At 39.1% G+C, this 17097-nt stretch overlaps 1 protein-coding gene across 16 annotated transcripts in view; it reads left to right on the top strand.

The window, feature by feature from the left end:
* Positions 1-17097, top strand: part of REPS2 (RALBP1 associated Eps domain containing 2) — a 397176-nt gene that overhangs the window by 94334 nt on the left and 285745 nt on the right. For 14 of the 16 annotated variants that reach the window (XR_006776249.2, XR_006776252.2, XR_006776253.2 and 11 more), the window contains 3 exons: positions 7722-7870; positions 9910-10036; positions 16508-16605. Coding sequence is in view for 13 of the 16 variants with exons in the window: in XM_045777988.2 (XP_045633944.2) it covers positions 7722-7870; positions 9910-10036; positions 16508-16605 (374 nt within the window). In the remaining 3 variants the exon portion in view is untranslated. The remainder of the gene's footprint in view (positions 1-7721; positions 7871-9909; positions 10037-16507; positions 16606-17097) is intronic. The other 2 variants (XM_045777999.2, XM_045777987.2) reach the window with 1 other exon arrangement.

The raw sequence follows: 17097 nt of genomic DNA, 5'->3' as shown, positions 1-17097 counted from the left end.
CTAGCCTTGCCTATTTCAGCCAGTGCCACCACCAGCTATAGTTGCTCAATCCAGGAACCTAGAAGTCATCCTTTTTTTTTTTTTTTAAAGATTTTATTTATTTATTTGACAGAGAGAGAGAGACAGCCAGTGAGAGAGGGAACACAAGCAGGGGGAGTGGGAGAGGAAGAAGCAGGCTCCTAGTAGAGGAGCCTGATGTGGGGCTCGATCCCAGAACTCCGGGATCATGTCCTGAGCCGAAGGCTTAAGGACTGAGCCACCCAGGCGCCCCTAGAAGTCATCCTTGATTCCGCCCGTTTCCTCGCTCCACAGTGTAATCCATCAGCAGTCCTGGCAGTGCGGCTTCAGTCTCGTTGCCTGCTCCCTCCATCTCTCTATACCTACTAGACCCGGCCCACCTTCAGCCACTCACTCGGATATCACAGTGGTTTTGTCATTGATTTCTTGGCCTTCTCCCTTCTCTCTTCCAGTCTCTTTTCCCACATGGCAGTAGGAATGATCTTTTCATCCTCCTCCTTGATATCCTCCACTGGTTGGCTTGTTGTACATCAGACTAAAATCAAAGTCACTACACTGATCTGTAAGGCGCTAAGTAATCTAGGCTCTGCTGCTCCATCCTTATCTTAAACCTGCCCTCTGCTTGTGTTCGCAATCTGTAGCCCGGCCTCACTGGCCTAGCCATTTCTGGTGTGGGAAAGACCATGTTATCTCAAGGTCTTGAGTTCCCCGTGGTCTGTTTCCCCCCTTCTTTCCAATGGCTGGTTCTTCCTCCTTGTCCTTCAGGATTTGTGGACTGTCCCCACCATCCTGTCTAAAGTAGGTTCTGTCAAATTAATTCATTAACGAAGGAATCAGCATAGAGTAAAGCTGGTTCAAGAAAGTGTAGGAGAGTCAGAAGTATTTATAGTCATGGAAAGAAAGAATGCTGGAGTAAGATTGCTAAATTACATATAAAATTGATGAATGCCCTGTAGAGCAGTAAAACTGTAACTTGGTTATTATACTCTTTTCTAAGATGAAATTCACTTGCATTGCTATTAGACAAGATTAGTTAGCTAACAGTTTTCTCTCCATAAAGTTGTAAAATGGGTAATGAAGAGTGAATGGTAAGTCAAAACCAAAGTACATATCCCTAGGGAGTTACTTAATCCTTGGATGGGTTAATCCTGTTAGATAGTGCTTCTGTGTGACAGTCCCCTCCCTACTTTACTCTTAGCATCTGCTCCTTCATAGCACTTTTATCAGTTTGTAAATACTTCTTTATAGGTTGACTAATTTCTGTCTTCCTCACTAGTCTGCAAGCTTACCTGAAGGGAAGAGAGGAGGAGCTGTGCTGTGGACACTCAGGGCATGTTTGCTGAGTGAATGAAGAGATGAGTGCTTGTGTGTGGGGACTGAGTCTTAATCATCTGTCACTTTTTAAGCTCAAACAGTTGGATTTCAGATTCACCCCCAACTCCTAAGGGATTTCTAAAGAGGTCTTCTTTCTCAAGCCCTGGTTCCCAGCCTTGTTTGTACTTAAGAATCTGCTGGAGAGCTTTAATGCAAAATAAAAACTACAGGTGGCAGGGGTCACTTCCAGAAACTCTCATTTAATTAGCCTGGGGTGCAGCCTGAACATGGGGACTTTTAAGAGCTCCTCAGGTGATTCTTCTGTGGAGTCAGGGTTGAGGCTGAGTTCTAATGAAAGCTGAGTGGAGCATTTTCAAGAGCTTTGCTTAAAGTACGAGTACATATTTGGTTATAACAGGGCCTGAACTGGGGTGAGGCCCGAGGCACCCAGGTTATATAACTTTAAGGGGGAACTCATTCTCAGGGCTTTACAAGTGCCGATTCTCCATTTACAGAATCAGGACCCTGCCCTGAGAGTAACCACCTTCTTAAATGTTGACACTAGGTCTCTCCCTAGCCTCACCCTATTTGGCCGGTTATACAGATGGTGAAATGGTTATACTTATGATGATTTAGGAGGACAGAAGGAAGGGGTAAAATTGAGGACCCGTGGAGAATTCCTGATGAGGAAAGTGCATGGTGGACATTTGCCCTGGGAGCTGTTGTCCCTTCCTTTCTGAGGACTGGTCATAACAGGGTGTGAGGACTGAGGGAAGGGATAGGTAGGGGTTAGGGCAGGTTTTGTAACCTCTTGTGTCATGGGCTCCTTTGGCAGCATGATACTCCTTCCTGGAGTAATGTTTTAAATGTATACAAAGACATAGGAGTCTAAAGGAAACCAATTATATTGAAATTAAAACTAAGATATTTTTAAAAAGTGTTTTATGGCAATATACATACTTTTTCATTAACGCATGAAATAAGAGATCAAACAGTGACCTAAATAACTACCATACTTTCAAAGTAGTGATGAGCATAAACAATACTTCAAGATGTCTACAACAAGTGTAATATGATATATAAATGTCTGATTTTGCTGGGTGACAAAGCTACAGGTGCTGCTAATGATACTACAGCGCTTTGTTGCCTGTGTTCATAATTGAAGGAAATGCTCTTTCAGTTAGGGAGAATAAAGACGTAATTTTTTTCTTAACCAGGATGACTGACCCCATGATTTCTTTCCACAGCCCCTCTGGGAGTCTCTGAATGCTAATAGTGCAATAATGTGGTTCACATAGCCTCTAGGGCTGTGTTCCCCAAACTGGTTATTGATCTAGTGGCAGTCTGGCACAGTTTGTAGTGAAAGGAGAAAGAATTAGGACAAGAGTGAGTTATTTATAAAATGAAATACATTCAGTTCTAAGGTGTTTTTTTAATTAAATGCCCTTTTATGAAATTGATAAGTAAATGTAATTTATTTGCCTTTCCCCTCCAAAAAATTACAAGAGGGAGTCCCTGCAGGCAGGAGTGTTGTGGTCATGGTTCTGTCACCAAATTGCTGCATGACTAAGACAAGGCCCACCCTCCCCTTCCTGGGCTTAGTTCTTCACCTGTAAGATGTGGATATTCTAAGCAGGTTTTCTCTAGGCTGTTTTCTAGCTCTGAAATGCCACAGTCCCATGCTGAGTGTTCAAACCTGCAATAGAAAGAATATTTTAATTTTCAGGATGACAGTTTAGCTTAGTGACTATGTATGGGCCCCAGCAATAGGTTGCCTTTGTTATGTTATGTATATTTTATCATTTTGAATTGTTTTGCACCACAGCTTTTTATTTGTATGCCCTCAGACAAGTTGCCTAGCTTTTTTGAGCTTTAAATGGCTCACCTGGAGAGGGGGTATACCAGTAGTACCTGTCTTACGGGGTTGTTGTGAGCATAAAATCACGTGATGTTAAAAATTTGGAAAAGCATCTGAACTGTGCCATCCGATATAGTACTTACTAGTCACATATGGCTTGGTTGTTGAAGACTCGAAATCTGGTTAGTGTTGATTGAGGAATTGAATTTTTAATTTAATATAAATTATTTAAAACTTAATAAGCAGTGTAAAATATTTTTCCATTAAATGCTCCTTTATTGTTTTAGTAAGACTACATTTTACTTTAACCATTGCATTGTGTAAGACTGGGATCAGCAAACTTTTCCTGTAAAGGGCTAGGTGGTGGATATTTTAGGCTTTGTGAACCATATGGCCTTTGCTGCAACTACCTAACTCTGCCCTTGAACTACGAAAGCGGATATGGACGATATGTAAACCAAAGGAGAGTGGCTGTGTTCCAAAAAATCTTTATTTGTGGACCCTGAAATTTGAATTTCATACAATTTTCACATCACAACTATTTTTCTTTTGATGTTTTTCAGACATTCAAAAATGTAATACCCATTCTTAACTCACGGGCTATACAGAAATAGGCAGTGGGTTGGACTTAGTTCATAGGTTTATGCCCAAGATAAATTAATTCATGTCCATCAAAAACCATTTATAAGAATGTTTGTAACAGCTATATTCATAATGGCCCCAAACTGGAAACAGCCCAGATGTTTATCATAGGAGAATAGATTAAAAAAAATCTCAATATATTCATAAAAATGGATTATTCCATAGCCATGAAAAAGAATAAACTATGTCTACACATAGTAGGCTGGATGATTCTCACAGACAAAATGTTGTGAAGGAAGGTAGTTTCAAGGATAAATACTGAATGATTCCATTATGTGAAGTTCTGTAATGGCAAAGGTAGTCTGGATTTAGAGATTAGAACTGGGGTTGCCGGGTGGGACAAGGAGAGGGGATTAACTAGAAATGGATGTAAAGGAAAATTCTATAGGATAGAAATGTCTTATCTTAATTTGGGTGTATGTGCTTATATATACATTTGTCAAAATTCTTCAGATGGTACACTTAAGATTTATATAAATTATCCCTCCATACAAAATACTCTTAACATAATTTAAAAAGAATTCAATTAGTTGTTAACATTTAACATTATAATATCTCTTAGTAAAATACAGATTTCTGGCCACAGTGGTCCACATGCCCTCATATCAACCATCAACTGGAATTGTGCTGTTCTAGTGGGGTAGCCAGTAGCCATGCTAGTGTGGTTCCTTAGCACTTGAAATGTGGTACGTCTGAATCAAGGTGTGCAGGGCAGGTAAAATACACCTGGGAGTTTGAAAAAAAAGTCTGAATAAAAGAATGTAAATTCAATTTCATTAATAATTTTTATCTCGATTATATTGTATAATGATAATATTGGGTTGAAATAATTATTAAAATTAATTTCACCTGTTTCCTTTTTATTTGAAAAAGTTTTGAAAAATTGTGATGAAATATACATAACATAAAATTTATCTTAACTTTTTTTTTACGTAGTCTCCACACCCAGCGTGGGGCTCTAACTCATGACCTTGAGATCAAGAGTTGCGTGTTCTACCTACTGAGCCAGCCAGGTGCCCCACCTTAACCATTTTTTAATTGTACCATTCAGTACATTCATACTGTGCAACCATCTCCACCATCCATCACCAGAACTCTTTTCATCTGAGGTATATGAAACTCTATAGCCATTAAACAGCTCTGCATTTCCCCTGGCCCTAGTCACAGGCAACCACCATTCTACTTTCTGTCCCTATACATTTGGCTATTGATCCTTCATATAAGTGAAATCATACAGTGTTTGTCTTTTTGTGACTGGCTTCTTCACTTAAAAAATATTGTTGTTACTACACAATTTATAATTATGTATGCGGCTCGCCTTCTATTTCTAGTGGACAGTATTGAAGGACAGTGAACAGCAGCTGCCATTTTAGATGGAACATGACCTCTCTGCTCAGCCCCAGCTCTCCCCATTGTCATTTACCATTTGTTATTCCATTTCTGTTTTATGTTCACATTTTTTCTAATTGAGGAAATGGAAGTATTTCTTATATTCATGTCTCCATCAAACATGGAAAATGAAAGGATTTTTCCCTTAATTTTTAGAGGGTCAGATGTTTAGAGGCATAGTTTTCTTCATGGAAAGGAAAAATAGTCATTTACATTTAATATACAAAGCATTTCTATGTTCAAAGACTACAACCTAAGATATTATGAAACAAATTACTGCCTTGGATGGCTGTACTCATTGCCTCTGTGGCCCCCATAAAACTCTAGTTTGGACTCTATTTATTTCCTTGTGTTAATTCAGTTTGGGAGAAAAGATTCTAACCAACTACTACAAATGGCTCTTGTGATTACTTGACATACATCACTGGATAGCAGACCCTTGATTAATTTTTGAATAAAGTTTCACTATTAAATGTGATATCCATATGACTTCAAAAAACCATTTAGACTGAATATTTACAAACTAGAGTTTTACTTTTCACTTTTTGAAAGCTTGGAGCAGTTTAAGGGAGATAGCACCTTCATGAAAGTTTTCAGTGATAGGATTATTATTATGTATGGTTACAATTCTGTTAAGTGAGAGTTGTTTAAAACTACATAAGCAAAGAAAGTACAAGAGAAATTCAGCTATATTTTGTGTTTTGCTCTTTGGTGGCCATCTGGAGGAGAGAACTTCTTTGCCAGGTGAATAGTTCTGGAGAAATGCCATAGCCAGGGAAGGAGGAGACTGTGTGAAGTGACAGTGTCCTAAAGGATATCTGGGAGTCCTAGTATAATAGTAGTTGATACTCATCTTCCCGTGTTTGTATTCTTTTGTTCCCAGAATTATGTGTTGAACACCCAGTAAAACACTGGTCAGGGAGTTTACAAATGTCAACATTTACTTCTCTTCTCCCTCAAGCAGTGTTTGGAAGTATAGTCATCCTCTTATGGGCAGTCAGGGTGCAAATTATTTTATCTGATCTCCTTCCATCTTTTTAGATCCCTTTTGCAGACTGAATGAAACAAATACCTTTCTGAGAAGATAACCATAGGATTAGCTTATATTTGATTTACAAAGAATCTAGGTTTTCTTTTCTTCTACCTTTTTTCTTTTAAAGTCCATTCCTGCCTTGAGTACTGGAGCGCTGCCGAGGTTGGGAAAAGTTACAGTGTTCAAAATGGTGGCCATCCTCTCTTTAGAGGAGAGTCCTGGTTTAATTTTCCAGATTACTTATTCTATTTGTGTCTCTTGGGCCTTTGACTGATTGATCATGCAGGGAGTCATCATATTGCCTACTTCTTTGAATCAAATGTGGACATAGCAACTAAAAATAAACATGATGTGGATATTAGAGAACCAGGGGCCTTCTTTGCCTGGGGAACTGGGATACTTGGTTGTTATTGCTAAGATGTTTTCTGGCTTTAGCACGGCGTCAATCAGTGGAAGTGCAGCTGTGTTTGGAATAGAGCGCTGATGGAAGCGCAGAGGCACGGTGATGAGTATTACCCTGAACAATGGATACAGATGCAAATCATTATGCATAATTCATAATATTATCCCCATTTTTGGAGTTCTTTGTGTTGTATGATTTGCTGTGCTGAGAACTAGAAGTGTGCCAGAGCATCATTTCTTTTTCAGAATACTTTTATCAGATATTTGAAAGATAAGTAAATATTCCAGACTATTGCGTTTCAGCTCTTTGTAGCATTGTGAGTGTGGCTAATGGTTTTGACAGTAGAATCTGGCTGAACGTTGGACTGATTGCTCTAACTTGATACCATTTTCCTTATTCCATTATGAAAAGACAATTGGAGATCAAGTGTGAAAATTCCTTAAGGAATGACATAGGGTGAAAAACTGTTTTACCCAGTAAGTTGGCCCTAGAAATGAGGGGCCTTTCTGTAGGGCAGCAGCTCTCGGCTGTGACAGCTCTGCCACAGATGATGAGCTGTGTGATCTTGGGGGTGTTACTTAGCTCCTTTGTGTCTGTTTCCACATCTGTAAAAGAAGGCTGATGATAGTCTTACCTTATTGAGTTGTTCTGAGGATTAAATGACCTAACATTTGCAGATCTTAATATAGTGTCTGGCATATAATATGTGTTGTATAGGTTTTGCCTGCATCATTTGCCACTTACTGTGTTTATACAATATCACATCCTTCTTGCTGGTGCTGGACTAAAGCCTGAGGTGGGAGATCAGTCCAAAACCTGAATATTCTCTGCAGTGATTTGACAGCATTTAAAAATGTGAAGCAAGAATGCCTTGGTAAAACTGAAGCATTTTTCTCCCATGACATTATTATAGGAGTCTTCATTGTGTCAAAATAAAAATTTAATCTATATTTAGTGCTCTGGAATTTTCCCTCAAAAGTGATTCATCTTTTGGCCATTGAGTCCCGCTTTTCACAGTTTTAAAATAAAGTCTCACTTGAGCTTCTCTGATTCTGGTCTTAAAGAGCTGCCACTGCCTCGCTTTATGATGTCAAAGACTGATGCCGAGATACGATTTGGGAACCCGGCTGAACTGCACGGAACTAAGGTTCAGATTCCATATTTAATCACAGAAAAAAATACCTTCAAAAGAATGGACGATGAGGATAAACAGGTAAACAGTCTGATCAGGCATGTCCGTTTGATTCTGACCATGAGACTTCGAGTAGCAGTGCCTCATATCTGCTGTTAAGCTTCTAGCAAACCTCACCATCTGGGATACAATTATAGATTTGGAAGTGAGCCAGTAAAGTTTCCTTGTAGCAAGAAAAAGCAGCTGACATATAGCCACCCCTGGGTCCTTTAGAGCCTACTCTAATGTAGAACTGTGTCCAAAGTAAGGCTACTGATTTAACACACTTCCTTGATTTCTCTAATCAGCATTTCCGAATGGGTTCTTTGAAACGTAACTTACAGGAGTTTTTTTTGTTTTTTGTTTTTTGTTTTAAGTAAACTCCACACCCAGTGTGGGGCTTTAAGAGCCAGCCATGCATCCCTAGGAGTTTTTAATAGATCCTCTCCTCACACAAAGTTTGGAGAAAAGGTTTCTGTGGTTAAATATGTTTGGAGACTTCTGCTTCATATTCTTTTCTTGGGGGAAAGACTACATCTTCAGTCTGGGAGAGTTATAGTGCACATTAGCACATTCAAGGCCCTGAGAAGTCCTGCTGTAAAGAGACCTGGAGATTTGTATTTACTCAACTTCTTTCACCAGGGAATCTTTTCTTGCAGAGCATGTTTGGAATTCCATCTTGGGAAATACTGCCATTACACATTTAGCAGGTTAGGGACAAGAATAGGGAGGATGGGCTTTAAAATTAGAGCAGTAATTGCAATAGTCAGCTGGTGATTGATAGAGACAGAAGTATAAAATCTCAGAAGAGTGAGCCTATGAAAGAGGTAAATAGGGCATCAAGGTACAGCTCATGCTTCTAATAAAGGTACTGAATCATGCAGTAAAGTCAAATTATATTCAATATACTATCTTCTATAAGACAAAGAAATTTGTCATATTTTAGGAAGACAAATCAAAATGTTTTTTGAATGCAATGAATATTAAAGGATTAAGTTGTAAAACTAATTTACATGGCTCACCATGATAATGCTGTATATATGAGGTTGCTGCAGAATTTTTATATTTATAGTCAAGTGACATATAGCAAGTCCTGTTAACTCCATGTACTGTTGCTTTTGTAATTCTGATACATTTTAAACAGGTTCTTCAGGGATGGAGATATATATATATATATATATATATATATATATATATATATATATATATATTGGCCCACCCAATCTGTTGATGTGAACTCACACCTCAAAACAAATATTCTTTTCTTTTTCTTGAAGAAGAGTATTTGATCAGTATCTCAGATTGCATTTATTTTTTTAGACTAAGAGCACCTGTATAGTCTGCATGTTGATGAAAGGTACTGTTTCCTTGTTATTCGGATACTCCGAAATTAACAGTTTATTGGTAGCATTAAAAAAAGAGGGGGAAACCCCGTAGCAGAGGAAGGTGGTTTACCTTGCCAGAGTCCTACATAAAATTCACAGTTCGACTGAAATTTGAACTGTAGCTTGTTAAACCTCCATCCTAGTGTTTAGGAGTGGTTTACCCATAATGAATTGTTTTGTAATCCCCCAGTGTGAAAAAGAAAAAGCTGGTATTTTACTTTGGCATAGTAAGCTCCAGGAACATTTAGCATTAAGCATTCATTTTAAATGTGTATTTGTAATATCCACATTTGCTAGAAGACTTGATAAGTGTAAATCCAGGAAATAGGAGCCTTTATTAACGAATGAAAGTTGAATTTCTCCACAAAGAGATCAGATTTGGGGAGTACGAATGCTATTTCATGTGATCATTGTCTTCCGTTTTCCAAAGGAAAATTTTAGCGGAATAACTGAAAGCGTTTCAGGCTTGTTTTAGTAATTTAGGCAACTAAGCACTGACGAGACTTTGTTCTCTGGGAGATGTGAATCCTCAGACACTGCATTTTAACCCAACTGTGTTTTTGAGAAAACATTCTCTCCATTTGTTAAATCAGCCATTTCGCCAGCAATAGAGTTGCATTATACTTCATAACTGCAGCTCAGAGCACCGGGCTTCTCGAGTGATTGCCTCTGAACTCTGCTGTGGTTCTTTTGAAGCAGGAAACACAGTCTCCCACGATGTCACCCCTCGCCTCCCCTCCTTCTTCCCCGCCTCATTACCAGAGGGTGCCCTTGAGCCATGGCTACAGCAAACTGCGGAGCAGCACGGAGCAGATGCATCCAGGTAAGAGGCGATCTTGTCCAGCTGTCCCAGGCAGTGTCTTAGAGACTTCTTAATCTATCAGCCAGCAATGCCACCAGCTGCTGAATCTCCTGACTTAATTACCTCTGTCCTTGGAAACGTGGCTCAATTTAATTTTATACTCTCAAGCAAGGTTTTTTTAAAAAATAAAATGAAATATATCTTAGTAATGCCTTGTCTCTTATCCTACAAACTAGTTTATTTTTAGACTTGTAAATGGTTTAGATGATTTAATCCTTTGTATATAGATTTCATTATGCAGGAACATACCATGTGAAAGATGGGTATTGTTTTGGAATTGTTCCTTTCAGCAAACATTCCAAACATATTTATATAACAACTGCTTTTATGAAACTACTTAAAAATATAACTCTGCAAAAGCAAAAGAGTTGATTCAACCTTTAAAGACCAGTCATATAAATGAAAATATTTAGCTTTTGTGTTTGGGAATAAGGATAAGGGAAATAAATGGTAGGGGAAGCATTTTGCTGAGAAATGTGTAAAGTGCCTAGTTGTGGGGTTGCCTGCTTGCTCACATTTATGCTGTGCTGGCCATGTTCGTGGTAAAATACGTTAGTTGGTTCTGAGGATGACTTGCAGAGTTGGCCGCCTCGCCTGCAGTGCCTAAAGTTCCATAAATTCACCGCAGCATCTTGTCCTCCTGGGGGTTAGGCTTGTAGTTTAAGATAAGACCAATTAAAGGTATTCTAGAATTGGTTATCCATAACCCTCCTTTTGTATTTCGTGGGCTGTGTTTGAAAATGACCAACTTTCTGCAGGTTTTTGCTGCATTGAAAATAGTGGTGAGTTCTAGAGGGACACAGATAAAAATGTATGCTAGGCTAAAGAGAGGTTGTAATCTTGTAGAGAGGAGCAGGTGTGGCATAATGGAAAAATCTTTTGATTGGAATCAGAAGGTGTGGGTTTAATGTGACTAGCTATGTGATCTTGGGCAAGCCATCGAACTGCTCTGAACCATGATTTCCTCTCCTCTTTTAAAATGGGGTAACAGTATTCTATAGGGGTGTTGTGAGGATTAGTGAGAACACAAGTATAAAGTCTGATTGGAAATTCAGTCCTATGTAAATGCAAGATGATGTTATTAAGGGTTAGTAACAAAAAATGACTCTCCTGAAACTTGAATGTCCTGTTAGGGTCTGAAACAAAATGAGAATTGTTCATTTTCCTCTTATAGTCTCTCCTGCCTGACTTCCCTAGTTTTAGAAGTGGAGTTCTTTTTGATTCCTAATGTTATTTGGCCTTGGACATTGGAGTTTTGTGCCTAGCGTGGTGCCTGTTTTTTGGTTTTTAATTCACAGTGGAGTCATTTTTTGTTCTACTGAGTCAGCCTATGACCAAGTTCTACCTTATCGTTTTTTGTTATTCCTTTAACAACTTATCTGCATTCACTCTCTACTTCTTGCCCCATTCTTTCCTCATTCCATTCACATTGGGCTTCCATTCCGCCATTGGCAGAGAGACAACCCACTTTTCTCCATCTTTCTCGACTCTTAGAGGCCTATGTCATGGCTGTCTATGCCTTCATTCTGTTTTATTCTGTTTTCTAAATGATAAAATGCACACATTTAAAAATCTCCAGTTTGAGTTTTAACATCCATGTAGCTACCGCTTCAATCAAGAATAGAACATTTCTGTCACCCTTTCCAGTCACTCCCTGGCCCCCACTGTGAGAACTGTTCTGACTGGGTCTCTGTAGTTGTTGTTGTTTTTTTATCACTCAGTAGTGTTTCGTTGTGTGAATGTACCACAATTTGATGATCCATTCTGTTGATGGATATTTGGGTTGTTTCCAGTGTTTGGCTGTTATGAGTAAGGATACAATGAATGTTTGTTTGTGAGTCTTTTTGTGACATATATTGTCGTTTCCCTGGCACCTAGGAGTAGAATTGCTGTACCTTAGGGAAGGTGTAAAAGAAAGTGCCAAAGAGTTTTACCAAGTGGTTGTATACTCCCACTGGCGATGTATGAGAGTTCAGTGCTCCTTGCCAGAATTTGGTTCTCTCATTAGTTCCCTTTTCTTCAGTTCTTTTTTTTTTTAAAGATTTTATTTATTTATTTGACAGAGAGAGAGACAGCCAACGAGAGAGGGAACACAAGCAGGGGGAGTGGGAGAGGAAGAAGCAGGCTCCCAGGGAGCAGGGAGCCCGATGTGGGTCTTGATCCCAGGACCCTGGGATCATGCCCTGAGCCGAAGGCAGACGCTTAACGACTGAGCCACCCAGGCGCCCTTTCTTCAGTGCTTTTAATTGTAGTCAATCTATTAGATGTGAAGACATTTCCTTGTTGTCACTTTTTTATTCTTGGAATGTATTTTTCTAAATTACCCATTCCTGTTTTTTTTCCCGATATCATGAACCTTAAACTTGATGAGCTACTGTTCCAGAGGGGGGTTGTTTGCACAGCATACCCATAGAGAGGAGTCTGAGTGAACAGTCAGTTGCCTGTTTCTCAGAGTTTGAGTTTTTTGGGCCTAGCCATTTATTAGGAGTCCGTTGGGTCCCTTTAGCTGGAAACAGGGTCATTCAGAAATAAAATGTTTACAGGTACTGCTATTTAGACTTCTCTATCTAAGTCAAAAGAAGGGTGAGTTTTTCTAGCTGTGACTTGGTTCAATCTTGTGATTTTTGCTTCTAATTGATAATATTCACTGCAAAGCTTGTTCACTCATATTTTTATAATATCTGTAGATTCTCCCCCAGAGGATTTTCTTTGCCTGTTTTCTTCCTTTTCTTTCCTATATCGTTAGGTCAAGAAGTAAGAGAATCCCACGTCTTCATTCTCTCTCTCCCCGCATTTTCAGGACTCAGTTTTTCCTAAGGCTTCCATGCTCTTTTCCATCTGTTTCTTAATTCTCTGTTGCCTTCACCATGCCATCAACCCATCTGACAAACCCAGGATTCTCTTTCCTGGTTCTGTACTCCATTTTCCCTTTGATCTACACAGTAGCATATCTGAAACCTGTTAAATCTTAGTGACTCTGCTAGTAAGCATTGTAGAGTTATTCTTTTTTTAAAAAATTTGAGACAGAGAGAGTGCATGCCAGTGAGGGAGTGCATGAGCCTGGGGGAGGGGGAGACTCTCCACCGAGTGGGGAGCCTGAGGCAGGAATAGATCCCAGGACCCTGGGATTCTGACCTGAGCTGAAGGCAGTCGCTTCATCAACTGAGCCACCCAGGCGTCCCTAGAGTTATTCTTAATTTATGCCTTTCAGAAAGGAGTCTCACTGCTGGAATATTTTCCTAGGAATACTTTTTTCTGGGGTCATTTCCTTGTCCAAGATTCTGCCATGATTCCTGGCTAGTGGGGAATATATGTGAGTATGTTTTAAATCAGACTGAGTTTTCCAGATCAGTCTGATTCAGAGCCCCTCTTCAACTTCTCTCCTGGCTCCTGCTAGTCTAACCTGCTGGTTGTAGCTAGAGCTAATGTTCAGTGGCTAAGACTTGTGTGCCAGGCATTGTGCAGAGATCATCACTTCATGTGTATTATTTACTTCTTAGCACAACCCTCAGAGGCAGATACTGCTACCCATATTTAAAAAACATTTAAATCACAGTAATAAATCCCTATCGTTAAGTAATATTTAAATACCTATAGTGAAAACAACTGTTCTCCTTCCCACTCAACCTATTTTTGATCTCCAGAGGCAACTACTTTCAAATCTTATCTGTTTCTTCTGATATCTAAGGTCTTATCTCCGTATCAAGATACCTGTTCTGTTTTTTCTTACACAGCTTATTCTGATGTATCAATTCTAGGAATGTACTCTCTTTAGAGTATGGGCTGTGATGTCAGTCTCCTGGGCGTAAAGGTAGACTTGGTGAGCCTGCATTTCTGGTCTGTGTGACTATGGGTATGTCACTTTTCTGAGCTTCAGTTTCTCTTATCTGTGAAATGGAATAACATCTGCTTCAGAGGTTTGCTCTGTGGATCAAAGAACGAATGTTATATAAACCTCTGTGCCTAGCACAGTTCCTGGCATATTATAGGTGCTCCAACATTGCCTAGTATTTTCTTTCGTGTTTTTAGAATCTGGTACCTGTTTAATTTTTGAAGCTCTTAAGTATTCTTGAAAGTCACCTTCTGGATATCATTCATTAGGTTGACTGCAGACGTAGTCTTTATTGTGCAGTTACTAGTGGTCCCTGTTCTAGTTTGACGCTGCATCTCAGAGTGATGAAATCTTTAGGGTTCATTTTATACTCCTCTCTTTGGAGAAAGATGATACTTACAGTGCCTTATTAAGCCTCTCATAAGGGGATCTAAGAATTATTTCTTTTGCATTGAATTGAATGTTCCAGGTCTTATTTGGGAAGAAGGAGCATAGAGGCAGTACGTAACACCTTTTTACCTTCTGAGTTGAGATCTAGCTGAGGAATGAGACACGAGTCAGACTGATGATGGTCTGATTATCAGCTCTGGTACTGACAGAGCTGATCAGAGCACGTGTTTTAGATTTGTGACCAGATGGGTTTCATACACTTGCCTTTCTAGTCATAGGGAGGTGTGGCCAACCCAGGCTTCCCTCAGGAGTAGGGAGAGAAAATCTGCCATTGAGGCCAGGCCTTTCCAAAAATGATCCCTCATGCAGCTGAGTCTTTCTTCAAGCCTTACTGATGAGATATGTCTATTTCTTCCAAGGGAAGACCCTTGTAGGAAAGGGACTGGAGCCATGGGCCAGATGGTTTGCTTGCATATGTGTCCTCCTTTGCAGTAGAAGCTCCGTCCCTCTAAGGGGAGCCTGAAGCATGGGGGATCAGCTACCCAGGGAAAGCTTATGACCACTAGTATCCCAACCTTGATACAGTTTGCTATGTTCAAAACTTCTGGCATTGAGAGTTTAATTCTGGCATTGGGTATTCCATCAAAACAGAATGATCTTAAAAATCCTTCTTCAACTGAACTCTACCTCTGAAACTAATAATACACTAAATGTTAGTTAATTGAATTTAAATAAAAATAAATAATAAATTAATTGAAAAAATCCTAAAAAGAAAAAAATCCTTTTTTCGAAGGACAACACCTGCCTACCAGCTGAGACTTATCTTCTAAGATTTGGATTATGTATTCTTGGATTTGTGTCTTTTGCAGTTTATATATTTTTATTTATTCTTAGCAGGGTCTGAAAATCTACTTAATGCTTTGCCAGGTAATGATATTTGATGTTCTAATGTATTTTAATTGTGTTATAATGTTGTGTTCCAGTCCCTTGGAGGAAATAGAAAAAGCAGATGTGAGCCCAAGAGTGGTTTGCTGTTTTTTATGTGCTGTTCTTACACCTCCTTTATTTTCAAATGATCAAAGTATGCTAAGGGCGATGCTATAACAGGCTGCTCTGCTCTCTCTACCTAATTTTATTTATAAGGAAGCTATAGGAAGAAAGCATTTTACTTCTTTTAAAAAAGATTTTATTTAATTATTTGATAGAGCAAGAGCACGAGCGGGGCAGGGGGAGGGGTAGAGAGAGGGGAAGAGGGAGAAGCAGACTCCCTGATGAGTGGGGAGCCTGATGTTGAGCTCAATCCCAGGACCCTGAGATCATGACCTGAGCTGAAGTCAGGCGCTTAACTGACTGAGCCACCCAGGCGCCCCAGCATTTTACTTCTTCATATACTTCCAAAAACTTGAATTGTTAACCAGAAATGTTAATCAAAAATGGTTTCATCATGGGTGATAATTTCTCCTTTCTGTTAGAGCTGAATACTACCTGGTTATATTTAACTGTTTTCCTACCATATTATCAAGATCATTATGAAGTATTCTGGAAATAAAAGGAATTAAAAAATGCATTTGTTTTTGTAGCATAAGAACTTATCTCAAAGTCAGCAAAATTATTTTTCGTTTGGTTATTGAAAGATAAAATAATAAATATAGAATACATTTACTCCTTTTTGTATTTTTCTGTACTTGGTTTTACATTCTTTCCAATAAGGAAAAGAAGACTGTGCCATTTATTTTTGAAAGATGAACGGTAATGTTGATTCTTAGTGTTCAAAATGCATATTTATTTTCTTGCTGCTTTGGAAGGTGGATGATGAATGCAAGACTTTTAAACCAGCGGGTATATATAGAATTTACCTGATATTTAGAATTTGAGCATTTATAACATGGCACTTTTCTGACTGTTTGTTATTGCTTTCTTTTGCAGCTTAGGTTCTTAACCATTCCACCCTTCTAATTTATTCCTAATCTCAACTTGATGTAAATATTTTCCTGTCTTTTCATGAATCAGTTGAATGTCTTTAGATTGCCTCCCTAAATTGTACCCAGGGACACAAAGGTTGGTTTGTGCAAGGTGGCCCTATGTACATAAACTCTAATTCCTTTGCTAATTCTTCCCTGAAAAGCAGACTCTCTCAGTTTGAGTGTGAAGTCATAATTTTTGGGTGGAATCTTTTTGTACTGTGCTGACTTTTCCTCCTGCTTTTTCAGCTCCTTATGAAGCTAGACAGCCCCTTGTCCAGCCTGAAGGACCCTCCTCGGGGGCTCCAGGAGCCAAGCCCCCTCGGCATCAGGCTTCCCTTATTCGGGTAAGTGATGTGGGGTTATGCCAGTGGGATACTTTGGGGACGTGACTTTTTGATGGGCCCTCTTTTTTTTTTTTTTGCAAGGGAGATCTAAAACTGCCCCCTTATGGAAATATTGCACTTCTTGTTCTGTTGCTTATATATTTTCGTAAATCTTTTTTTTTTAACTTCCCTTATTTGGGTAAGTGATGTAGGGTTATGCCAGTGGGAGACTTTGGGGACATGACTTTTTGATGGGCCCTCTTTTTTTTTTTTTGCAAGGGAGATCTAAAACTGCCCCCTTATGGAAATATTGCACTTCTTGTTCTGTTGCTTATATATTTTCGTAAATCTTTTTTTTTTAAAGTTCTACCCCCAATATGGGACTTGAACTGATGACCCCAAGATCAAGAGTCTCATGACCTACTGACTGAGCCAGCCAGATGCTCCTGTTCTCCTACATCTTTTTTGTAATGTGTGTTTCTATTCTTTGTCAGTATCTCTAGACTAATCCAA

The sequence above is a fragment of the Ursus americanus genome, chromosome X (genome assembly GCF_024610735.1).
Source record: "Ursus americanus isolate L20-20 chromosome X, mUrsAme1.1.p, whole genome shotgun sequence".
Taxonomy (NCBI): domain Eukaryota; kingdom Metazoa; phylum Chordata; class Mammalia; order Carnivora; family Ursidae; genus Ursus; species Ursus americanus.
Note: the sequence above shows the minus strand (reverse complement) of the source record. Positions and strands in the feature narration are given on the sequence as shown.